The sequence below is a fragment of the Copadichromis virginalis genome, linkage group LG9 (genome assembly GCF_057382275.1).
Source record: "Copadichromis virginalis isolate Kocher_CV1m ecotype Utaka linkage group LG9, C_Virginalis_male_GT1.1, whole genome shotgun sequence".
NCBI classification, from domain to species: domain Eukaryota; kingdom Metazoa; phylum Chordata; class Actinopteri; order Cichliformes; family Cichlidae; genus Copadichromis; species Copadichromis virginalis.
Genome location: NC_140626.1, coordinates 25,494,266 through 25,520,023, shown reverse-complemented (window position 1 = coordinate 25,520,023; position 25,758 = coordinate 25,494,266). Strand labels below are relative to the sequence as shown.

At 42.8% G+C, this 25,758-nt stretch overlaps 1 protein-coding gene across 5 annotated transcripts; it reads left to right on the top strand.

Annotated features, from left to right (window-relative positions):
* Positions 1-2,971: 2,971 nt before the first annotated feature.
* Positions 2,972-24,639, top strand: pde7a (phosphodiesterase 7A). Of its 5 annotated transcripts, none has more exons than XM_085468450.1 (13): positions 2,972-4,152; positions 15,124-15,184; positions 16,717-16,749; positions 17,929-18,015; positions 18,584-18,747; positions 18,861-18,924; positions 21,033-21,229; positions 21,560-21,691; positions 21,802-21,893; positions 22,033-22,177; positions 22,256-22,352; positions 22,457-22,537; positions 22,640-24,639. In XM_085468450.1, the coding sequence occupies exons 1-13, from the start codon at positions 4,015-4,017 to the stop codon at positions 22,912-22,914; spliced, it is 1,566 nt and encodes a 521-aa protein (XP_085324576.1). In that variant the 5' UTR covers positions 2,972-4,014; the 3' UTR covers positions 22,915-24,639. The 5 variants fall into 5 exon arrangements, with proteins under 5 accessions (XP_085324576.1, XP_085324575.1, XP_085324578.1 ...); XM_085468449.1 differs by having other exon boundaries at positions 17,926-18,015; XM_085468452.1 differs by lacking the exon at positions 16,717-16,749.
* Positions 24,640-25,758: the final 1,119 nt, after the last annotated feature.

Here is a 25,758-nt window from a genome sequence, read left to right as displayed (position 1 = left end):
GAGGCGATTGGGAAACATTCGGGCCTCGGTTTAAAACAATTGAAATGATCGTTTTATGTAGTTTGTAGTATTTATCTCGACATATTCTTTTCCACATAAAGCATAAATGTTTAATTAGGTGAGCTATGTTTGTGTGATCTTTGTATTAGCTTGTCATACTGAAAGATTTTGCGGTATTTGTAGAAGATATGCAACATTCAGAAAGCTGGTAGCAGTAACCAGATATTCTATTTTATATTTTTATATTATGTTTGAGATGCTCTTTCGTTTAAATGAACATCATTTTTATTTTTTTGTTTTAAATCTAAAAGCACACTGTCATTGTAATGGCCCTTTTTTACCACAAGATGGCTCCAGATACATACAGCGATACATTTTCAAAAGCATGCTGTTCATTTCTTCAGTTTTAACCTGATCATAAATACAATCCAGAGGATGAGCATTAAAATTACATATGAGCATCATAAGCATCTATCAGAAATCCGCAGTTTCTTTATGTTTTTGTGTTTGTGTGTGCACATAATGAACCTGCTTTTCAAAGAGACCTATAGAGGAAAGAAAAACTGCCAGTAAAGGAAAATAAAATGACTCCAGTGATTCTTGCAGTGTAGTAGAAGATTATTAATTAGGGATACCGTGGTACATTGTCCTCAGGGAGTGGAGTGTTGGGGGTTCTCAGAAGCAGACACTGCACTTGTGGCACCGAAGGGAATTTGCAGGTTTGCACCTTACCTGTTTTATTAAAACTCCTGAGACTGATGCTCAGTGCTAGTATATAACACCATGCATGGTGTGTGGTAGTTTTTGTGTGAGTGTGGCAAAAAAAAAGATGGCTGAGGAGCGAATTAATGAATGAAAAAGCTTTCCAAGATGTATATTTAAAGCAGTAGGGGTAAAGCGTGTGCCGTCGTGTGCTTGCATGTGTGATGTGCCACTGACACCGTCACATGCTAGATTAAGCAGTTTCAGAAACGTGCACTTAAAAACAGTACAGCCTATTTGTGGCTGGCCATCTCTGTAGTGTTTGCAGCGGCGGGTATTTTTTTAAAAAGCAAGGAGTGTTATTTTAGACATTTACACGTGAAACGTCACATTAAAAACTTTTGTGAATGTATTCTCAGCCACGAGGTGTTCCATGAACTCTTCACAATATTACTTTGTTAATCATCTGCCTGGGTTTGCAAAGGCCAAATTTGCTTTGAAAACAAAAGCCCAGAATATTTAAATAGAAATTTCACTTATTTTCTTATTCCTCCAAACAAATCCTCTGAAAACAAGCACATTTGTGTTTCCTACCTTTTTTGTGTTATTTCCCAGAGGTACCTGCACTATCAGATCAGCTCCAGTACCACCATGAATACTAGCGGTATGGGGATACTGCAGTATCCATCCGATACTAAGTAAATATTGTATTGCCAGTATTGCCAATAGCAATACCGATACTGATGCTTTTAACATATAAAGGCAGTGTATGTAGGGGTGAGCAGTGTATCGAGATTTATGGCATGAGTCAGCATAAGTTTGCAAATTCTAAACACATTTTAATGATCCCTGTGATTCTACAATAATCATTTAATAGAATAAAAACACACCTTTCAGCTTTTGATGGGTTTTGAAACTGGGTTTTTGGAGACCCGGAATTTAAATGTGCCTGCCTCTAGAGCACAACTTCTGTTGTTTAAATGAGCTATAAACTATAAATAAATAGGCTCAAGTCCACCCACTGAACTGGATAAGCAGCTAATAAGATGGATGTCTTTTTCAACTTTTTAAAATCCATTTCCATATTTATATTAAAAAAGATATCCCCTTGCTTTTATCATTTAGCCAACAAGTAGCTACAGATATTTTACCATTTAATTGAATGCTGAATATCTGATACTTTTAGGCCAGCCTTTCACTATAGTGAGTCTTTTCTAATCTTGACATATCCCCTGGAAAACACAAATGTACCCTGGTGTATGATGACTCTTTTAGATGAACATATATAAAATTTAAGAGTAACTCTTATTGTGTATTGCTACTGAGCCCTATAGTTTCCTTTAGTAGTGTTAAACACAAAGGAAATGATCTGAAAATAAAACCCCAACCCTTAGATAATGGGATAGCTGTGCTTGAGTTAGGTATTCTGGTACTCCGTCGTCTCCTGCTACTGTCTATGACACATTTGTTGTTGTGTTTTTGCAGTGTTGCCTTAGTTGCCTGGAAAAGATGCCAGGACCTCTCTTTGTGGGGGGTACGGCTGTGGGGAACTGCATTCAGACCATTCAGGAGCGTGAAAATGGGGGATGGAGGGGATTATACATACACTGGCACTGGGCCTGGCTGTTACCATGGCACACCCATTGTCCCCGAGCACACGGGCATGGCGGAGAAACCTCGAGTGAAAATGTGAATGTAGTAATTTTTCACTTAGGGGTTGATTTGAGTAATTGCAGCTACACTGTATAGTGAAAGATAATGAATTGCCAAGTGTGTTAGAGATATCTGGGGTAGACGGAAGGTCCAAACAATGCACGCGGACAGTAAAACACTCAACTCAAAGTCATCCTTTTGTACTGAATTTCCTTTTGTCTCGCAGTCAACACATGCACTCATATATGGCCACTCTTTAACAAAAGATGAAGGTTTTGCAGCTGTTCTTAGGCTGCATTTTAAACTCCCGGTAAGTCTCAGCTCCAGAGTAGTATGACTCATGAGAGGAAGGTAATCACAGGCAATGATGTCGACCGCTGCAGGGCAAGCCCCGTTGTGGAGGAATACCCTTGAGAAAGTCCACGCCGTCTGCAAACGACTGCTCATATAGGTCTTGGGATTGCCCTGGCCTCACAGCTAATCATAGCTGTCCTTCTATACCGTCTAAGCGTCACTGTCCAATCGACGTGTAGCTTGGAGCAGCTGCTTTCACACCATTGGTCGAGCTAAAACAAGGGCGGTTTTTTTCCCCTCTGCTCGCTCCAACAGCACCATCTCTGGCAGGTGGTGTGCGCTCTTAAAGCGTAAAGTAGGCTAATGTGTAGGACGATAGGTAGGTAGTCGTAGTGAAAAAAAACCGCCGCGTAGGGTATTAATTTTTTTTGTTTTTTATTATTATTATTTTTTGAGAGGGTTGCCAGATTTGCAGTGCGCGTCGCTACGTTTCCTTTACACCCAGCGGAGTCGCAGTGAGTGAAATGAGCATCGGGGTTCCCCTCTCTGAGCCAGACACTTAGTGCTTTACGGTCAGCGGCGAATTTAGACAATTGCTCCTTCATCATGCAGCTCCAGATAAAAAGACGGAGAAGCCCTACGTGTTGATAAAATCTCGCCGGCGGTATAAAGTGTGAATGAGAGAAAGCCTCCCCCCTTCCTCCTTCTCCTCCTCCTCCTCCTCGTCCTCCGGGCCAACGACCGACGAGCTCTCACATCCTGGAGCTGCCTCACTTCGTCCGCCGGCGTAGCATACAACATGATATGTTGATGACATTTTTTGGAAGTGGTCGTGCCTTTTGTTTACACGCCGGGATACGTGATATGCGGATCTGCGAGCGCCACGAAAGCCGAGCGAGCGGGCGGTTTTTTCTGCTTTGAAAATGAGGAAGCAATTTCATAAAGACCCAGAAAATGGCAAGAAGGTCTCGTCGTCCGTGGGCCCGGATTTGAGTAAAATGAGAAGGAAAGTGGCAAATGCAACAGCAGCATGATTTATTACTGTTATCATTATTTTTTAAATCTGACAGAATGACACCAAAGGGGGTAAAACTGGAGGTAGATGAGACACAGCATCAATGAAGGCGATCTGCACAAGTTTTAAGTCGCTCATGATGAACAGAAATACTTTGCAGCTCGATATCAGATCGTTTCCACAATAGTGAAAGATTTTTTTTTTCTTTTTCTTTTATTTCTTGCCCCGGCAGATTTTCTAGTTAATCACTCATCTGCTTTTTTTCCGCATTGCATCTGCTGTCTTTTTTCCCATTAAATATTTCATTTTTTTTCCTATATTTTTGATCCGGATTCAGCCCTGACTATTCAATGGAAGTATGTTATCAGCTGCCGGTTTTGCCTCTAGACAGGCCGGTTCCCAAGCATGTCCTCAGCCGAAGGGGAGCCATTAGTTTCAGCTCCAGCTCTTCTCTCTTCGGGGCTCCTGATCCAAGACAGCTGTCACAGGTAAAACACGTATCATTTCCTATCATCTGATCACAGTGGGCTCGATTATTTTATTTTATTTTTATTTATTTTTTGGGGGAGGGGGGGGGCACATGCGTCTTAAAACCCACATCATTTTCAGAAACCATATAAATAATCCACAGGAATCTTGCAGGTGGTTGCTGGATATTTAGGCCCCATTTCTCTCTCTCTCACTCACACACACACACACACACACACACACACACACACACACACACACACACACACACACACTGCGAGAGCTCTCCACCAGAGGCATACTGTATATTCTTATCTTCAAGAGCCTAAGACACACACCAAGTCATCACCCAAAGCCAACTTTACATTTGTGTATGTTTCCCCCTGATAAAGGCCTCTTCAGTTTAAACTTTGTAGCCTTCCTCAGAACCATGATGCTGAGGTGTACCAGCTCACTCCTGGGAGTCAGAGGGAACGTGCCACACAGTTATTTATGTTAACATGCTGGGAGGAGAGCTTAAATCATTGAGTCATGCTTGAACTTCCTACTTTCTCAGAGTGTTGAATTCTTGAAAATGTCCCTCTGGTGAGCCTACCTTTGTTTATTCCTCTTGCTTCTCAAAACAGCCTCTGTCTGTGTGTGTGTGTGTGTGTGTGTGTGTGTGTGTGTGTGTAGGGCAGCAGGGGTGTGTAGGGCAGCAGGGGTCATGTTCTGCTTGACTGCCATGTACACACAGACACTGGCAGGCAGCACAGTGCATTTTGAATACATTAGCCAATCGCTGAACCACATTTGAGCACGTGTCTGAGGTAATGGTACCATCTCTTTGGCCTTTGTCCAGCGCACTAGTTTAATCAAGGCATGTGCCTGCGATGCCAGCTCACAACAAAAAGCTGCACGTCATGTCACCAGTCAATGAAGTCCCTTCTCCACGGTGTCGCTCCTTTTAAAAAGGGAAGCATCGTTACTATTGATTCAGTGTTTCTTGACAAAAGTAGCAGCGGGGTGTATTCTCGTGCCGTTGGGGTCACATCCTGCTAGTTGCTTGTGAACAGAAACTCCCACGGTGTTGCACGGCACCTCTCAGCCCATTAACTGAGCATTAAGCAACTGTCTATGACTACGTGAGCGTCCTCTTCAATGGGCCATCCATTAGTTCTTTGTACAGGACCCTGCTCCACATATCCACCCATGTGTGTCTCTGCTTTGAGCCTACATCCATCCTCACAGGCAGCCCCTTCAAAGACCGATTCATAGGCCTGTTGTCAGCACTCTTTTTCTTTTTTTTTCTCACTGGGTCATTAGTGTTTGTCCTTTGGTGACCAATATCATGCAATCTTGGATAAGTTGGCTGGACCATGTGGTCACTCAATAACACTCTCTGAACACACTGTGCAAACATCTCTCTCTGAGTCAGTCAGGAGGCTTTTCATAAAACCAATTCAACATCCTCAAACTGTCCTTGCACAATGGTGGTTTCTGGACCATAGTCCAAAGGAGGATTCCTTGGGGGAAATCCTAAATCCTTATAAGGAAATCAATATAAGTATAATGCTGCATTGTTCCTTTTATGTACAAACAGAATCCGTGAAGCCGTTCTGTCTCCTGCTCACGTTGATCTCTCAGTTCGGCCGGTCTGCCTTCACAGCCTTTGCTTCTTTGTCATAAAAAGTGCACTGTTTAGTGTTAAAATCATTTCCCATGAAACTGGACTGGAGAAGGCTTACAAACACTGCAGACAACATTGAGACCAGCCTACGTTGTAGTCATTTGTCTTTATCCCTTGTGAACATCGGCAGAATTGGTGAACCTGCTTGCATACGGCAGTGTCACTCAGCCTTTGTCACCAAGCAATTACACTTCTACAAATATTGTTTTTTGGGCCCTATTTATGACCATAAGGGTGCATTTGTCCTTGGTGGCTGCTGTGTTTTTGTGTGTGGTTCCACAGGCCTGTTGTTTGTGGAAGCGGGGCTGGACTACCATTGCAGAAAGAGGCAGTTAGGCATGGGCCTCAGCTCTGTGGGCAGTGGTTTGGCTTGCTGCCAGGCTCACAGATGGTCGAAGTCTCAGTCCCTTTTCTTTTCTCTGGCTATCTTGTTCCGCTCGCTCACAAGCTCCCTCTTTTTCTTTCTCCGATGCACCCCTCCCCTTCCCTCGCCGATGAAGACATTTCCTCTCGTAAACAGTGGACGAAAGAGTAGGGTCGGAGTCTCTGAAGAATATGTCACTCTGTGACTGTGGAATTGTTATGATTGGGTGTAAATATGCCGTTGAAGAGGCGTTGAAAACAGCAACGGCATTAAATAAACGGGGCCCATTTATCCATTACAATGCCTCCATTGTCTTTAGCACAATGGGTGTTGTAAGTTGATCAAATCCCAAAAGTGGGGTGAAAGATGAATTAGAATTTTCCTGGAATATGGCGTCGCATTGGCTTCTCTTGGAAAAAGAGAGAACCAAAGACACGAATAAGTCAGATTAGGTTGATGCAAAATGAAAGGACCAAGAGGAGGACGCTGCAAAGAGTCATGTGGTTCTCATCTAAACTACAAAGCACAAATGCATTTGCACACAGCTTGACAGTATGTTACTTGTGTTATTACATACATCTCATATTAAGAGATGATGCACAGGGTGGGAACGAGAGTTTCTCATCTTTTTGTTTGGCTGTCGTGAGCTGCTGCCAGTAACGCACGGTCACACGGTTGCGATAAGGCTTTAAACTTTCAGAAAGAAAGATCCTGCAGAGATAAAAGGGGGTCAATAAACAAATACGGAGTATTGATGAAGCCTGAGCAGTGCGATGATTTTTGGTGATAAAGGGAGGAACGCAGCTTTAGACTGGGAGAACTGATCTGCTATCAGTTCGTCATATCACAGTGAGAGATATCATCAGTGCTGTAGTGGCTGCTGACCCGAGATTGGCTCCTCATTTGAGATGTTTACGCACAAGAGGAGATGATGATGATGATGATGATGATGATGAGAAGCCCGTGCATAAGGGTGGAGGCTGGCACTGCTTGTTTCATTGCTGCTGTGGGTGTTTCTGTGGAGAGGTCGATAAGGGAATACAGTGCCGTGCTTTTTTTTTTTTTTTTTTTTTTTTGTGGGAGTTACTTTGTTGATTTTAACTGAACCGATAAGGTTTTTTTTGTTTGTTTGTTTTTTTTCCTCCTGTGCAGTGCCATCAGATTGACGTCGTTTCAGGATGTGGTAAGAATGCTGAAGGAGCCGTTCAGACTCTGAGCCTGGTGTTTCACAACCTTTCACAAAAACATTTAACCCCTGCGCCGCCAAAACTTTTCACGCTGAATTCACACAGTTGAGCTGGAATGCACTGTGCTGCTTGCCGATAAGAAGGCGGGGGATTGCGGGTGTTTATTAACCCGCTGATTAATAAAGAGGAGCCAAATATTGCACCCTGTCTTCATTCAACCATACACACTCCTCACCCTTTCTGTTTGCCTCCCTGTCTCTGCAAGGGGCCCCCTCTTATCACGTGACTGATCTGTTTTTGTGCTGCAGCGTCGAGTGCTGTCAGCCACGAGAGTGTGGCTACGCACTTCGACAGCTACAACATCAGCGCTGCTTGATTTTTATTCTTATTTACTGTGGCTTTATTGACGTATGAGCCTATACAGGAAGGGAGTCTATTTCTCAGTGCTACTGGTTTCAAACCTCAGACAGATCGCGCTGGTTGGTGACCTGGGTTTCGTTTGTTTTCCTCAGAAGGCTCTAAGGAGGGACGGGGCATGAAGTTGGCCCCGAGAGGCAATTAGAGCCTGGGGATGATGTTTGAGATGAATGAAATTCCTGTGCAGCGTAGACTTACAGTATGTGTGTATATAAGGCCCTTTTAAGCACTCGGTGTAAAAAAAAAAAAAAAAAAAAAAAGAATTTATGACACACTTGGCGACTAGTTAAAAGTTAAATAACAATAAAAAATCACTGATTGTGGATATATGACTGCTTGACAGGCAGGCCGCCTTGTAACACTGCTCACTGCTACACTCATCATCATTTGCTGGCCAAGATATCAGGCCAATTCACCCCAGGCCTCTCCTCCAAAGCAGCGGGCGTCTCGCAAAAACTAACTGCAGCTGCAAAAACTAACAGTGGACACAGTACTCATAAAACACTCTTCCAGCAGGTAGACTCTATCCAGGGTTTTAGTGTATGTAGTGGCTAAAATATATATTATACACACATGCGCACACACACTCCAGATCTGCTTTTGTTTATAGGTTAGTACTCAGTTTCTGGAATTTGGCGTCCCACACAGCAGAGCGCTGCAAGAGGCCATAAGTCAGAAGGAAGCTTTTGGTTTATGAAAAACCCGTCCACCTGCTTTTTATCTCGAGCATTTACATATATGTGTGTGTGTGTGTGTGTGTGTAGGGTTTATGTGTGCACTGCTTTGTTTTTTGATATGTCAGTTTATTGGAATACTGCTGGCTTCCTCATTTGCTTGGCCCCAGCTGACTTGCTTACTGGAATAGGCAGGTCCTCAGTTTAAGTCAAATTCTAAGATCTTTATAACCTAGTAAAAGCCAGTTTTAGGCCTGTGTTTCAAATCAGGAAGTGTGAGAATGTTTCATTCGATTGTGCCATTGAAAGGGCAACAGGCATCTGTATCTGCTCTTTCACGGTGCTCTGGTGAAAGTGCTTTTTGAGCAATGATTTTGAATTTCTGAGTGTTTTGAAATGAGTGTTTTTGGGTTAATTCTGCATGCATTAATCATACTGCATGTTTTCTGATATTTGTTTGTGTCTGTTTAACTATACGGGTGAGAAAATGACAAACAACGAAGCCCTGGGGGTCAGCCACATAGTGAGGAGTTTTCACATTAGGTCCTGACCTCAGAAACCTGAGTGTTGTGCCCCAAGGCAGTGGCGCTAAGCCGAGATAAGAAACAGAGCTGTATGTAAACGAGCTTAGATGGAATTGCAGGGAGAACAATGGTTGCGCTGTTAGGCCTAGTGGTTAAAACGCCAAACAGAACTAAAGCTAGCTTGTTCTCAGACTGCTACAATCAAAAACCAACAGACTGCAACTCATTTAAAGGCACTGAAAGCAATAGAAGTTTTGTTAAATTTTTAAAGCTATGTTGAAGTAAATTGAAAAAACCTTCAGAATGAGTCATTGTTACTCATTTAAGTTTTAATAAAGTGTATAATTCAGAAGATTTGGTGCAAATTAAAGGGAAAAACCAACATGCGTGTTAGTAAGATGTTAGGCTCACATGTGCCTCAAGAACGGCTTTGGTGCATCTTTGCTACGATGTCCCAAGTCTCTTTAGTCACTGGAGGGATGACTCTTCCGAAAAATATTCCCTCAGCTAGTGTTTTGATGGAATGGAGTGGAGATACCGATCCCTTTGGTATAAAAATTGATAAATTGACCTAAAAGTTACCGAAAATATTTCTGCAAAAGGCATTGTAGAGTTTGTTTTTCCTTTATTTTCTCTTTTGTTTTGCTTAGTTTTTTAACTGGTAAATATCTCTATATATACTCATCTGACACTTTATTAGTTACATCTTGCTAGTACTGGGCTAGACCCTTTTTGCCTTTAAAGCTGGCTCGACACATTGATACAGCGAGGCGCTGTGGTGGAATGTCCCATTCCACCACATGCCAAAGGTGCTCTATCTGATTGAGATCAGGTGACAGTGGAGGCTGTTGTGAACCTGTTGTCATGTTCGAGAACACTACGCTGTGGTCATAACAGGATGGACATGATCAGCAAAAACAATTCTCAGTTGAGGCCCAACATGTGCTAAGAAAATATCCCCACACCGTTATAGAGCATCACCACCAGCTTGGACCATTGCCGTCAGCTGGGACGCATCCATGCTTACATGTTGTTTACACCAAATTCCCAGTAATTCAGCAGTTTATGAAAAAATAAAAAAAGCCTAGTTCAAAGTCACTCACATCACCCTTTACCCCATTCTGATTCTCAGTTTGAACTACACCAGGTCATCTTAACCATGTCTGCATTCCTGATTGCACTGTGTAGCTGCCATGTGATTGGCTAAAGAGATACTTATGTTACTGAGTAGTTGAGCAAGTGAACCTAACGAAGTGACCAGTGATCGAAGTGATATGTACTTCTGTAACAACCAGCCACGTTGATACCAAATACTGATACTAGCTGATGAAATCTACCTTTTGACATGCAGACTTGCGTAACTTTCCATGTTCTCATTCCTCAGTGTTTTTGGGCAAGAGTAGCCTGGGGACCTGAGCAACTGTCATTACTTACAGGTTCTTTAACAGCAAGTGGGAACTGGGTAGAAGGGGGTTCATTTTTTGCTGTTAAAATATAATGATTTGTTTTGTTTCATAGGGGCTCTGTGATTGACATGTGCCAGCTAGTCTTTAAACTAGATGTCTATATACCGAAGGTGTGGCCAGCCCTGTTGTTTGTGTGGTGATTTGTTAACGTAAATGTTTGCTCACTCACATGCCATCTGGACTTGTAACTGTCCTCATTTTGCCTCCTTATGCAAAGCTAACAACTTCACACTGTGTTTACTCACTCCATTTGCAGTTATTACAAGTTATTAGAAAATCTAGATGGCAAGATTAGCATATCCTGTACACACGTATCTCTGGTTTTTGGTAGCTATAATGCTCGGGGTGATCAGGAGAGAGTACAAAAGTGTTGTGTAAAACTATCTTGAACACACCAGAAATGGCTGGATGGTGACTTCATGGCTTTCCAGCCCAGTGAGTCACGTTTCACCCATCACACCCCTGTTTTGCTTTAACCTAATGTTTACAGAAAATGCTAAAGAGGAACAGAAACTTGCAAGAAATTTTAATCTGGGCTCTGCCTTGTTTCATCCCTGAGGCTGTTGGTCAAATGCAAACTGGCACTGCTCCAGAGTGAAGTCAGAGTTTGTAAAGCTGCAGTTTCTTGGAGGACAGCTCGAAGCAGCTTGGAGTAACTTTAACTGTATTAAAGTCATTGGGAAACAAATCAAGCAAGTTTTGGTCATGACATGAAAAAGGGCATTTACTAGTATCTACCTGCCACTCTAAGGCTTGTATTGTTATGTGCAAGAAAATCAAGACCTCTTGTTTTTCTTGTGTGCACCATATAGTTTGCATAATGTGCACTAATGCTTTTTCAGTCTCTAAAGCCCTAAAAAACCCTCAAACTACCGTAAGAAATAAAACAAAACTTTAATTACCAATTTAAAAAAAAAGAAGCTCAGTGCTGGATGTCTTTTTATATGTTGTAATTTCAATTTTGTAGTTAATTAAAGTGAATAAACACTGTTCTTTAAACTTTAATAAATCTGTGTAGGTTCTCAGTCATCCAGGTCATAGTAATCTAATAGTAGTTTAATAAATTAAGTGTGCATGTGACATTTAGCTCAAGTTCTTCAGTTGATATCTTGCATCTGTCTTCTTATCTCAGTCACAGCTGTGAAGCATAAATGCCAGAAGCGCAAAGCTTAAAAAAGTGACTTAACTTCTTGTTGGACCATGACAGGCCCATGGTTGTCTGGCTTTGTGTGTTGGTGCAGCAAGGCGTGTCAAGGGTATGTGAGGGTGTGTGTGTCTCTGTGTGTGGGTGTGTTGTGGGCTGGCCATTTCAAGGGTAAAATTTGACTTTCCCTTCTGTTCACAGTGAGAATGTGATATACACAAAGTGCAGCTCTTGCCAACTTGTTGTACAAGGGAGGTCATGGCAGTAAGTGCCAGCTGGGTGTGTGTGTGTGTGTGTGTGTGTGTGTGTGTGTGTGTGTGTGTGTGTGTGTGTGGGGCCAGGCAAAAGGTTTTGTTGGTGCTAGCTGTGTTAGCAGGGCTGGTCACTCTTCATACCCACTCTTAGCCAGCATTATACAGTTCCCACACGTGTTGCAGCCTATTCCAACCCCCATCTTACACACACACACACACACACACACACACACACACACACACACACACACACACACACACACACACACACACACACAAGCTCCGTGGATAACATACCCACAATCTATAATGCTCACACTAAACACTGCACCATGTGTAAACACAGAGGCCTGTTGACACTAAAATACAGCTTTGCACATTACCCACCCTGAGTCAAGCTGTTTGCTAGGCAGTAAAATATTAGCTTTGGATTGGTGGCTGTCATGAGCTTAGAGTACAGACATTGTTAGGTGTATATCTGTGTGTGTGAAAGATTCACAGTAATCCTAATTATATGAGGTAATGAGTGTACAAGCCAGAGCATTTGTGTTTTTGCATGCGTTTGTGTTTGGTGTGACCTGCCGGCTGTCGTTAAATGGCCACAGATTAGACATATTTATCAAGCCCATTGCTGTACTCTGTAGTTGTGGACCATAATACAGAGCTTCCTAGTTTTGCCTTTTTAAATCTATTTTTACTATAACTTTCCTTTATATAAAAATATGCTCTCTTTTCATTAGAGTGCTTTGAGTGAAGGGTGCCCTGTGTTAACCTGGAGGGTTAAGGATCCAGTAAGGCCCTTTTGTTCTTTAGAGTTGTATACAGTGAACAGGTTGGTTGTCAGTGGACCAAAACATCTTCCTTTTAAAAACAGTTTGTCCTAGTAGAGAGCTGTAAGTCTGGCACCGAGTCAATCAGTGAGGTAATCTTCCAGTTATGCAGGATCTCTGTGAAAGGGGTAACTCTAGACAAGGGTAGCCACATTAGGGTGAGTGAAGAGTTGACCTGGAGGGGGGCCAGGATGTGTAAAGTGCACAGAGAGGTGAGCCAGCACCTTACTGTAGCCTTGGGCAGCTGTCTGTCAACAGAGCAAATATGTAGTTACGGCAGTCGTGCCTGCTACAGCTACTGCTGTGCAAGTAACACTATTGTCGCAGCTGCCTTCATGCACTGGAATACTAGTTAGGACTGGATTTTGTTTTTTGTGCAGAGAATAAAAGTAAAAATTTTATCCTCTAATGGATTGTTATCCCAGCCCAGAGTGTACCCTGGGATAGACTGCTGACCTCCTGCAACCCTAAGTTGTATAAGCAATTAAGATGAATGGATGGATGCATGGATAAAGAAGTAAACAGGGTTTGCTGGAACATTTTTCAATGTTTCTTCAACTCATTTGCTTCCTCTCTCGAAACCTGAATAACCTAAATGGTTTATTTCCTGGTTTATTCTTCTTTTCTTTTTTCCCCAATGCATTAAAAATGTATCTGCAGCCCGCGTACCAAAGCCGTTTGCTGCACTGCTGACGAATATTGAGGAAGTATTTACATATTTTAAAACATGATGCGTCAAGTGCATTACTTTACAGGAAATGGTATTGTGATTTGTTTGGATGTGATGCTGAACCCAGTGTTGACTGAGAGAAGTATTTCAGGAAGTTACAGCATTTACGTGGTATTTCATGTTCGTGGGTTACAGTAAGCAGTAAAAGTGATATTCCAGAAGAGTTTTGTGCAGTGAAGTTAATTTTGCTTTTGAAATTGCTACTAAATTGCATTTCAGTAAATTTCATGAAACTCTTTCTCTGTCTCTGTGTGCAAGGAACAATAATATGAATAAAGTTCCCTGATGTGCTTTTTATTTTATGGGGAGGGGTATCTGTGTTTGTGTGGGATCTCCCCCGAGTCCTCCTGCTTCCTCCCACAGTCCTAAGATACTCACGTTTGGTTAACTGGGGATTCTGAACTGGCTGTAGGTGTGAATGTGGGTGCGATTGGTTGTTTGCCTCTTGTGATGGACTGGCAACCTGTTCAGGGTGTATCACAATGCTTGCTCGTTGACAGCTGGGATAGGCTCCATCCTGAACTGAATGACGGTTAAGTAAACGAATGGGCGTCGTTCAATGCACGTTAAAGATTTATTCATCATAGTGCAAGTCTAGTTGTGGCCTGTCTTAGTCCACTGCTTTAAAGTGTGCTTTTTGGATTATGGAAGGCATAGACCGAATCCTAACACAGGGGTACTATTTAGAAAGGACTGAGTGTTGTTTAATGTTATTTACGCATAATGCTCCCTCTGCTTTTGTCTTGCATTGAAAAGGTTTTTCATCATTTTATTTTTCCTTGGCACACTCTGACATGGAATAAAAAGTCTAAATTAAATGTCCAAATCTAGATTTAGCTCAGACTTTATTGAATAAACAGTTAGCAGATGGCCACTAAACACTTCCTGTAACTGCTTTTAAGAAAACAAAGCAAAAAAAGTCTTTTATGAAGCAGCTGCCAGAAGCTCTGAGTTTAGACTCTTAAGCTGATAAGTTGACTTGTTGCTAGCTGGTCCGTCACATCTGTACAAGCTGTCAATTCCACCATAGTCACTTTTACTAAATCAAAGTGCATTCACGTGCTGACATCAGAATAAATAACTTTAGAAAATATATCTATACTTTTAATACTTCTGCATTTTCAAACTATGCTTTGAGGCAAATCTTTAAGTTGCATAAGAACCTCACACATCAAAAAAATACTATTGGTGTCTGTGTGTGTGTTTGTGTGCGTGTGTCCCCAAATAGCACATGTGTTTCTCACATGCCTGATAGCAGTGCCGAATCAGGCTGATGACACGGTGCTAGAGCATGTTTATCAGTATAACACCAGAGTATACAGAGTACACACTGGAGATTAGAACCTGCAGCAGAAGCATTACACCACCCTCCTCTTATCAAGTCCTGCATATGCATTAAAATGTAAAAAAAAAAATAAAAATAATAAGGCACATGTTTCTGTTTCAGAAGAAGTGTTTTGGGGTGCGCCTGTTGTTGCACTGTGATTGTTATAGTAAGAAAACAGCTGCAGGGCTCAGGTTTACAATTATTTATTGAACCAATAAAAAGAAGTGATGTTTCGAGCACCACTGGTCTTTATTGGTGATCAGGGACTGTTATATTTCACACGTGGTTTTGGACAGGCGGGACCTCTTTGTTGTTCGGCAGTATTTGTAATTGCGTTGCACTGTATCGGTTGAACAATAGCTGATGTTTTCTTTTCGTTTCTTCTGTTTTTTTTCTCCCGCTCAGAGACGAGGGGCCATCTCCTACGACAGCTCTGACCAGACAGCGCTGTATATTCGTATGCTAGGTAAGTGTTAACCTGCTCTTTCTACATACACACAGTAGAGACACAGTCACACTACTTCGAGACCTCAGAAGGTTTACCTTCTCTGTGATCGTCTCCATTTCTTATTGTTAAAATAAAAGCACTGAGATGCGCATTTAAGGGCATGTCCAGAATCCTTTCAATCCCTGGCCTTTTTTAATCTTCAAGTCACGATAGGGTTCTGTGTGTGTGTGTGTGTGTGTGTGTGTGTGTGTGTGTGTGTGTGTGTGTGTGTGTGTGTGTGTGTGTGTGTGTGTGTGTGTGTGTGTGTGTGTGTGTGTGTGTGTGTGCGTGCGTGCGTGCGTATCGGTAGTCTTCAGTCTTAAAAGTTCAATCTGATATGTGATGAGCATACGGTTTTTATTTTAACTGTAAATAAACTAAAGCGTCTCTGGCTGAGGTTATTTTTTTTGTGTACATATGCGTGCATTCGTGCATGTCCATTCGCACTCAGTGACCCTAAAGAGGATATGCAGCTTAGAAAATGGATGTGAGGATGAAGGTTCATAGCTCTGCCAGGCAGATGGAGTCAAATGCATCTAGGAAGCAGCCAGTTCAGCTCCGTAATCAATAAGGTTACTGGGGATAATGGTGCGATTAGAGGCTGGTTATACCCCTGAGGTATGTGTACTAAACAAGGATGCTGTCTTGCATGGAACTTTTGGCACCTCATATCATACTTGTTGGCTGGGAGGTAGCAGCAAAGAAGAAGAGTAGAATTGCTTGAAGTGTTATCCTGTCTGTATTCTTCTTGGATATTTTAGATTGCTGCTATGAAATGTAGTGAGCGGGCAGGGAGCTATCAGTATTAGACGCAGTTCAGCGTGAAAAAAAAATGTGAAAAAAACCAGAAACAACATATTATTGTCATACGTTGTTTCTTTCCAGCACGATCATGAGTCGACTGCTGCCTAGTCTAGTCATAATAACAGCATTTCATTGAGCTGAGTGAAGGAGCTTTAGCTTTTTAATCATTTTACTTAGCTAAGTATGATGGCAGTCTCATATGTCACAGGCATAAAGCATCTGTGTGTGTAGATTTTCAGATTAAATTAAGTGTAAGGAGAGGCACGCTAATGCAGACGGGTGCTGGCCTGGGCCTGGGTTCAGTCTGCCAAGTTAATGCTGATGTGCTTTCAAATAGCAGGACTCAGAGCTTTTGCCTCATCAGTTATAATGACATGACCTACATTCACCCCAGAGCTCCAGCACTAATGCACCATAGGGAGACGTGGACCCTTTGACACTCAAAACGCACTAATCACGCAAACTCGCGCAGACAGACGCGCTCTGGGCCCGAGCACGTGTGTTTGCATCTGCAGATGTGACAGATGTGCATACATATGGGCATATGACGACTGCCTAAAAGTGCATGAATTGTGGTGTTTTTTTGTTTATTTTTGCAGAATTCATATTGTGCAATCGAAACTAAACATTCATGAATAGCTTTTCAAAGTAATGTTTAGCGCCGCTATGCCGTGAATAGTAATTCTTAGTTTTTGGTATTTTGATAGGAACTTGTGTAGTATTCAAACAGCTGTTTGCAAGTAAGTAACAAGGTGGTTGTGGGAACACACTGGTGTGACTGCTTTTTTTTTTTTTGTTGTTGTTGTTGATAAACTGATGCACACGTGACACAATTTAAGTGCTATGCTGGAAGCATACCATCTCACCTTTAATCAGTATACTGCAGTATAGAGTCTTGCTGTACATACAGTGTTGCCTGGAACAACACACTAGCATTTGCTGCATCAGTCATAGCACCATCCTGTCACCTCACTGTGCTCTCACTGCTCTCGACTGCAGCCTACAAGCAAGCAAGCAAGCAGGCCGGCCGCCGTCTGTTAGGTCTGAGTTTGGAGCCTGTCTCTGTTTCTCTGCCTGACTACTAAAACCAGTCACAGATCGGCTATAGATCCTTCTCAGTGGCTCGGAGTACTAATAGTAGAGCAGACATGGCATTGCATGCTCAGCTGTTTGACTTGTCTGTCCGTTGAGTTTCCTCTTCTGGAACATGGGAGTGTGTGCTTGTGTGTGACTGTGCCCGCACATGGATAGTCCACACTGGGTCTTGGTCAAATAGTATTTTCCACAATCTCTTGCTTGTTTTAGCTTGCTGGGGAGTACAGAGATGATGGGTTTTACCACAGCGTCCTGTCACACGTCATGATTTAGTTCCAAAGCTTCACATAAGAAGGATTATTTCCTTGTTTAGAAAAGCTGAGACATGATTGGGGAGGGGGTGGGGTAGGTTTTCTGTCAACACTCTGAGGTATAATAAATGGTTTTCTGTAGGTTTTCTAGAAAAAAGCAAATTTGAAAGATTTTGTTGATTATTTTGTTAGGATTCAGTGTTATGAGGCTATGACAGTGAAGTAAAAGTGTTTGACATTAAAGCAATTTAAGCACAAGCTACTAAAAAGGGCAGGTAGCAAGAAACACGGGGAGAAATAACAGTTTATAATAACAGAAATCGCAAAAATAGCAACTAGTAAGATATAAATATTTGCTCTGTCTTTGGATGTTGCCAGAAAACCAGAGTAAGTTTCAGCTTCTTAAAAATCCAAATGAAAGAAGATTGTCATGTGGTAAAGCCCATCTTTGTGTCACTAAAGCAAGATAAACTCCAGGATATAGCGCCAAAAGATTACTAATTGGATGCACTTCTGGACTTCTTTTCACGCTGTATGAATCTTGAGGAAATAAGTGTTGATTTCTTCTAGGAGATGTGAGAGTGAGAAGTCAGGTTGGATTTGAACCGGAACGTAGAAGCTCCCACCCGTACCTGTGCATCGACTTCCGAACGCTTCACAGTGAGTACAGCCCGAGCATCTTGACTAAAAAAACCAGCCTCCCCGGTAGGAGTCACAGACTAGTCCTGTCCTGCGTGACTGAAAGACGCCTGTGTTCTTGTCTCTGAGGTGTGCCTTACTATAAACCTTGTTTGAGGCTTACAGGTGCACGATAAAGCACCACTTTCATTTTTCAATGAAAACGTTTGAGTGTACTTGTTGACATTTTTGACCCAAGATTAATCCTACCTCACGCTGACGTGTTTCTGGATTGCAGCGACAGTTTACTCAGACACAGTGCCTTTTGTGGGGTGTGTGCGTGTGTGAGAGAGAGGGAGGGAGAGAGACCACTGACAAAGCATGTCTGCTGTGTGATCCCAGACGAAAGGCTTATGAGTGGGCGGCTGTGTCAGCAGCAACTGTTTGTGTATTGCTGTGTTGGTGTCAGATCCCCACCAAGCTTGTCCGAGCCAAGTAATTCTCCGGGCCTAACGAGGTTTAGAAATGAACATGCCCCAACGTTGTCGTCTGTTTTAGATGTTGTATCCTTTGTAAAATATCGTGTGCGTCTGTGTGTTTGTGTGCGCAGCACGGCTGGGCTGCGGCTCCACGTCGGCCAGCTATGATCCTGAAAGGCGGGTCCACAGGCTGCTCAGCTTCCAGAGATACCTGCATTCGTCCCGTCTGCTGCGAGGAGTCCCCCAGCAGATACCCCTCCACATCCTCGATGAAGATTACACTGGACAGGCTAGAGTATGGGACTATTTGTAATATTTGGCACCACAATAAAACAGAAGTGCACATTTTCTTTTTATAATTTATTTTTTCCAAACCTCACGTAAAACTCTCTCTTTTCTCTATCGTAGTGCATGCTGGAAAAAGTCGGGAATTGGAATTTTGACATTTTCCTCTTCGATAGGTTGACAAATGGTAGGTAAAATATAATCTGTAGGACTTCTGAGACGTTGTTCTAAATGCCATGATGCCTTAACTGACATCAATCAGCCACAACGTTAAAACCACAGTTCCTACCTTGTGACCCAAAAACAGCCATCAGGGAACGGACACAAGACGTGCAAAGTGAAGATTTTACTCTGTTGTGGACACAGACGGCACAATGTCGCACGTGCGCTGTTGTTGCAATGTAATGGCCACTCTACATCCACATGGAGCCTCACGCTTGCAGTCTGATTACAAAATTTGCGTGACTTTAGAGGCCAAGAACTAGAGTGAAGGTGGATGACAAAAAGACAGGAGACCGAGCAGGAGGTGGCAGAGCTGAAAATGCTTCTGTTGGGAATGAGGCAGATTTTAGATCAGATTGAGCAGTTTGGATACAAAGTTAGAGAGGGAAGTCTGAGATTGTTTGGACATGCAAATAGAAGGGATGATGGATATACTGAAAAAGGATTTTGTGACAGTCGGACGAAAAAGAAGCAACCTGGCAGGAGGAAAAGACTGAGACCACAGATGCAGTGAAGGAGGACCTGCAGAGGTTTGGTGTGACACATGAGGATAGATATGGATAGAGTAAGATGGAGGCAGATGATCCTCAGTGGCTATCCTTAAAGGGACCAAGTAAAAAGAAGAAAAGGTGTGCGTGTTCTGACTCTGAAACAATGTTTCACGAGTGGCATTTATCAAAGTAACACCCGCATGAATGAGAGCACTAAAGGTGTTGTAACAAAATGATCAATATTCACTCCACCTGTCGGCGGTTTTAATGTTGTGGCTGATTGTCGTGCACACTGACTGGTGAATCCTGACCTCTGGTTGAGATTTAAAGTGTTGGCGCTGGTGCCATCTATCTGATACCTGGCACAGTTTTAGGATTAGCTCTGCAGCTATGTCACTGTTTTACTTTAAATATACATCAGCTGTTTTATGTCTAAGCAAAGCCCAGGCTTGACAGAAAATGAATATACAGTGCTGTATTATTTAGATTTGTATTAAACTAAACTCAAATTATTTTAAGTGTATTGGTGTGGAGGCCCTATATTTATTTATCTGTGTAATAGGATAGAAGTGCATACTCTTCTGAATTAGCCCCTCCTCCTTTCTGTGTGTAGTCCTGTAACCTCTAAAATCCTCAAGAATATTTTTCCATAAGCTGTTTTCACACATGCACTGTAGCCCTAAATTTCTCTAAACCTCACAGACTGGTGCGCTGTCCATACTCCAGCACTCGGCAGTGGTGCGTGGGAGAAATGTCAGTCATTTCTCCATTAGCAGGTCTTTTCATCTGCGTGCTGCATAGTACAGTGTCCATGTGATGTCTGATTGCACCAGTGTGCAAATAGCGCAGCTAATACTCTGGCGTATTGTGCGCTGCCTCCTCCCCTCTGCGTCCAGTAAGATCCCTCGCTCAAACCACCAGGAGTACTTCCTGTAGTGAGAGCATGTCTGAAGCAGACAATTTCCTGCTGTGTACGACATGCGAGAAAGGATAACGGGGGAAAATATTCCAACTCTCTTAAGCTGACGTGTGAAAGGAGCCTCAGAGATTGTGCTTTGTATTTTCATCATACTCCTTTTTTTTGGGGGGGGGGGCAGCTGGTCTGTGTGAAAGCCAGACTGCAGCAGTGGAGTTCAGGAAGTCAGTGGTAAACAAAAGTAATTCGTTTTTTCTACATTCTCTTATTTTTGAACCACTAAGTGCGACTCTCGTAATGAGGATGAAAAGGAATCTTATCATGTATATAATTGCACATCCTGCACTGTATAATTGAGGTAACCTCAATCCAATCATCAAAACAGCTTTAAGACATGTTCTTGACCCGTCTCTGACTTGACCCGAGTTAAACTTCAAAAGCAGGAGTTAAGGATTGCAGTGGTGAGAATCACAACTATTAAAAATTAGACCGAGAAGGAGGAGGTGGTGTAGTGGAGGCAGAATTAGGAAAGATGGATGCATCCATAAAAAAAGACTGGCAATAGAAGTGATTATTGTTGAGTTCAGCAGCGTTCAGTTGCAGCTTTTATAGGTGAACTTAAGGGATGAATGCAGAGTGATCATTCTGATTTGATTTCTTGCTCAGGAAACAGCCTGATCACCCTGACTTTCCACCTGCTGAACCAGTATGGGCTGGTGGAGCTCTTCCAGCTGGACATGGTCAAACTCTGGAGGTTTTTGGTCATGGTTCAGGAGGACTACCACAGTGACAACCCGTACCACAACGCTGTCCATGCTGCAGATGTCACACAGGCCATGTACTGCTACCTGCGAGAGCCCATGGTGAGACAAAACACTTGAGCTCTTTTGGGTTTAAGTAGCTAACTCTCACCCAGTCCTTTGCTAGCCACAACAAGGTCTTCTTAAAAAAAAATCTTGCATAGCCAAGGTTTCTTGCTTCAACAGTATTCAACTCACAGTACAGGCTTTCCTCATCAGCTTCTTTCAGTCTAACCAGTGAATGCTACCATTAAGATGTGCGTTTGATAATGCATCCAAATAAGTGCTCTTACAGACAGATTTTGAATAAAAGTATGCTATTTGCAGAGCCCGGAGTTCTTCGGAGAAGGCATTCTTGTATTTTAAACCCTTCTTGCATTATTTTTTGTGCAGCTTGCCAAGTCTCTGACCTCCAAAGACATCTTACTGGGACTCTTAGCAGCTGCCACCCATGACCTGGACCATCCTGGGGTCAACCAGCCTTTCCTCATCAAGACTGACCACTATCTTGCCACACTCTATAGAGTAAGGCAACAAAGCAGTCACTCTTTAGCCTGCCTAACTTATTAGAAGACTTCAGTGAAGGATGTTGTACGATGTATTAAATTAACGTGCACACACAATTTCTCACCTAGAATACCTCAGTTCTGGAAAACCACCACTGGAAGTCAGCAGTGGGTCTGCTCAGAGAGACTGGGCTGTTCTCCCATTTGCCTGCTGAGGACAGGTCAGTCTGACACTGAGAAACACAAAGAGAACTCAAACTGTGCCACTTACAAGGCTGTGCAGAAACGGAGTTCTTTCATAAGACTGCTCTTTGCTTTAAAATGTGTTTTCTTAAACAAACATGCTTTGTAATACCTCAGGCTGAACATGGAGAGGGATTTGGGTTCCTTAATCTTGGCCACGGACATCAGCAGGCAGAATGACTACCTGTCCAGGTTTCGCTTGCACCTGGACCAGGAGAACCTGTGCATGAGCACCGCCAGCCATCGTCATTTCGTCCTGCAGGTCAGTGTTGGTTTAAAAAAAAGCTCCTGCATCTCAGCAAACAGCAGGTTCATATTTATCTTTGCTTTTCCAATGCAGATGGCCCTGAAGTGTGCAGATATCTGTAACCCCTGCAGACCATGGGAGCTGAGCAAACAGTGGAGTGAGAAAGTGACAGAGGAGTTCTTCCAACAAGGTTATCTGTCCATATTTTTCCCTTATTTGTTTTGCTCTTTCTTCTCCAGATTGGAGGTCCTTTCTTTCTTCTTGTTTATTAAAGTCTTTGTTACACTCTTGCAGGAGACATTGAGAAGAAGCACAAACTTGAAGTCAGCCCACTTTGCGACAGAGAGATGAACACAGTCGGCAACATTCAAATAGGCAAGGATTTTGGCTCTGTTTTTATTCCCCCGTTATCAATGGCTTGCGTGTAATGCAAATACTCGTCCTAATCAGCACCTGCCGCCCTTTCTCCTCCCTCAGGCTTTATGACATATGTGGCTGAGCCGCTGTTTGCAGAGTGGGCCCGTTTCTGTGACACACGTCTGTCCCAGACCATGCTGGGTCACATGGGGCTAAACAAAGCCAGCTGGGGAGGCTTACAGCAGGAGCCGGCTCCGGTCTCCGAGGAGGCAGAGCCCAGCACGGCCTGCGCAGACACAGGAGACGCTGCCACCGCGCCGAGTGACGGCAGCACAGCTACGACTGCAGGAGGAACCAGCTCCAAAGAAATACCTCAGGGAAGCAGAGAATCCTGACACACTCCTTCTGTGCCATTTCACCTCAACCTCGTGACCCCTGGGGGCCTCAGGGCCTCACAATACACTGAGGGGGTCGGGTGGGGCACCCAGCGGTTTGCGGCCACGCCGCTGCCCCACCCGTTCCGAACACCTAGTTTATGTTTTGTTGCTTTGGCCTCCCATCTTGATAAACCACTGATTTTACTTAATTTATTTAATTTTAATTCCTCTTTTTTTTGGCATAGAGCAATACATAGATACCTCATTTGGCTACTGCTGTATTTTTTCTTTTTATTTGCTTTATTTATTTGTCCTCTGTAGTTTTGGCATTACTGACTGAACGCACCACCTTTTTTTTTTTTTTTTGAAGTTTGTGAACTTTAAGGGGAAAGCAGTATAAGAACTGAAGAAGACCTTTTTTCTGGTATTTTTTTAAGTGCCATTTGAAAACAAAGATTTGAAGAATGATCTGAACTGTATTGACTGAGACAACTGGAGTGTTCAGACCTTTCTAAGACTTTGGAGTAATGCCGTTGTTGCATTGGTATTGAAGATTCTTCCTCATGTAAAAAAAAAAACAACAGAAAAAAAAAATGTGACAAGCCCAGTCCTTTTGCTGCCTCTACGAAGACTGTTTACGCGTCTTGTTTGTTTTGTATCTTTCCGTCGAACTGAAACGAATCACGTCGGCCCCACATTTGCCTTCGAAGCACAGATGTGAAGAAACCACTCATTTTGAACTGTTACCCCCACCCCCCACCCCCTGTCAAAGCCATGAGCAGAACCTTATTCAGACACACCAGATGCCATAAATGACTCCACCTGTTCTACCATGTGTTCCTGCACTCCCGAATAACAGCGGCGTTCGATGAGCAGCTTTGTTTCCAAGACATCCTGTGAAGGTATTATAGGAAATAGTCTCTTTCTGATGTTTCCACATCATCCAGTCCTGGTTAAACTTGGGGCAGTGGGGTGAGGGTGCGTGGGAACCTTCCCTGCCAGACTGGAGGGTGGTTAGTCACCGCACATGCATCTCACCTGGAAGTCAACTCCACGCAACTCGACTTGCTCAGGGTTTGCAGACGTTTTTTTGTTTTTTTTTGTTTTAAAAATTTATTTCTTTTTTGTAAAAGGGGAGGAGGATAATGCAAGTTTTTATTATTATTATTATTGGGTGGTTAGGATCTAACTAAGGAGTCTCCCTCTCCTCAGAATGTCTCACAGCCACATGAAACCTAAAGGACTGCTCGACTGATGCCTTACAACTATGCACAAACTATGCTAAGTGACCAAACCAACTCCTGTTCCCATCAACTGCATGGCGTGCTTGTCTTTTGATGCACTGTCCGATCCCTTTGCCTTTTTGTTGCGAGGAACAACTCCAGCTATCTTTTCTTTTCTTCTTCTTTTGTGCGGAAACAAAATTGTCGAGTGAATTTGAACATTCCATTTCTTCGTGTTTGGTTTGTCTACTTTGATTCTGTATAGTGCCACAAGTTGTGTTTGTGTTTATACATTTTGAAAGATAACAGGTGCTTTTTTTCTTACTTTAGCTGATTTGTATTTTGCTGTTAAGTGCTGTAAGACTGTTGACAAAAACTGTTTACAATTTGTTGCGACAGCCATTTTTTGGGAAGACTTCAGTGTCAAGCCAGATTTTGTAAAGGCTTTGCTGTATTGACCTTTTTGATACATGCCTGTTGCAGTTACAATTTGAATAATAAAACCCGTTGTTGACAAATGCTTGAGTTTTACACCAGTTAATAATCACGTCGATACTGGCAAACTGTGAAACCAGTAGGCCCACTCGAGCTCTTTTTAGAGGTACAACTTGCTGCTACTGGGTTACGACCCCTTTTTGCCTTCATATTCTTCATAGCATATATTCAACAAGGTACTGGAAAGATTCCTCAGACATTTTGGTCCACGTTGACCTCATGTCGTCACACTGTAGCTGTGAATCTGCTGCTTCACTATCCCAAAGCTGCTCTGTTGCATTGAGATCTAGTGACTATGGGAGCGATTCGAGGACAGTAAACTCATTGTCATGTTCAAGAAGGCAGTTTATGATATGAGCTTTGTACATGGTGTGTTATCCTGCTGGAAGCCAACACAAGACGATGGGTACACTGTGGTCGTAGAGGGACGTGGTCAGCAATGATACTTGGGTAGGATGTGCTGTTTAAACAATGCTCAGAAAGTGTACCAAGAAATTATCCCCCACATCATTACACCACTAGCAGCAGCCTGGACCTTTGATACAAGGCATGGTGGATCCACGCTTTCATGTTGTTTAAACCCAGTTCTGACCCCTGAATGCATCACAAAGACCAGGCAACATTTTCCCAATCTTCTACTGACCAATTTTTTTTACACAAATTTATCCTTAGTTTCCTGTTCCGACAGGAGTGAAACCCGGTGTGGTCTTCTGCCGCTGTAGCCCATGTGCTTCAAGGGTCAACAAGTCGAATATTCAGAGACGCTTTTCTGCATACCTTGGTTGTGCCGAGTGGCTACTTGAGTTACTGTTGCCTTCGTATCAGCTTGCAGCAGTCTGCACATTCTCCTCTGACAACTGCTGATAGATATTTCCTTATTTTCTAACCATTCATTCTAAACCCTAGAGATGGCTTTGTGAGAAAATCCCAGTGGATCAGCAGTTTCAGTCGTGCCATATTACAAATAATTTATATCATCTTTCTTCCTCATTCTGAACTTCAGCAGGTCATCTCGCCTATCTCTACGAGTGCACTAAATTTTTGGCAGGTGTTTGGCTTTTCTGTAGATTTGCATTAGCAAGAAGTTGAACAGGTTTTTCTACTGAAGCGGTTAGTGAGTGCGCAATATCAGTTAAATATGTAA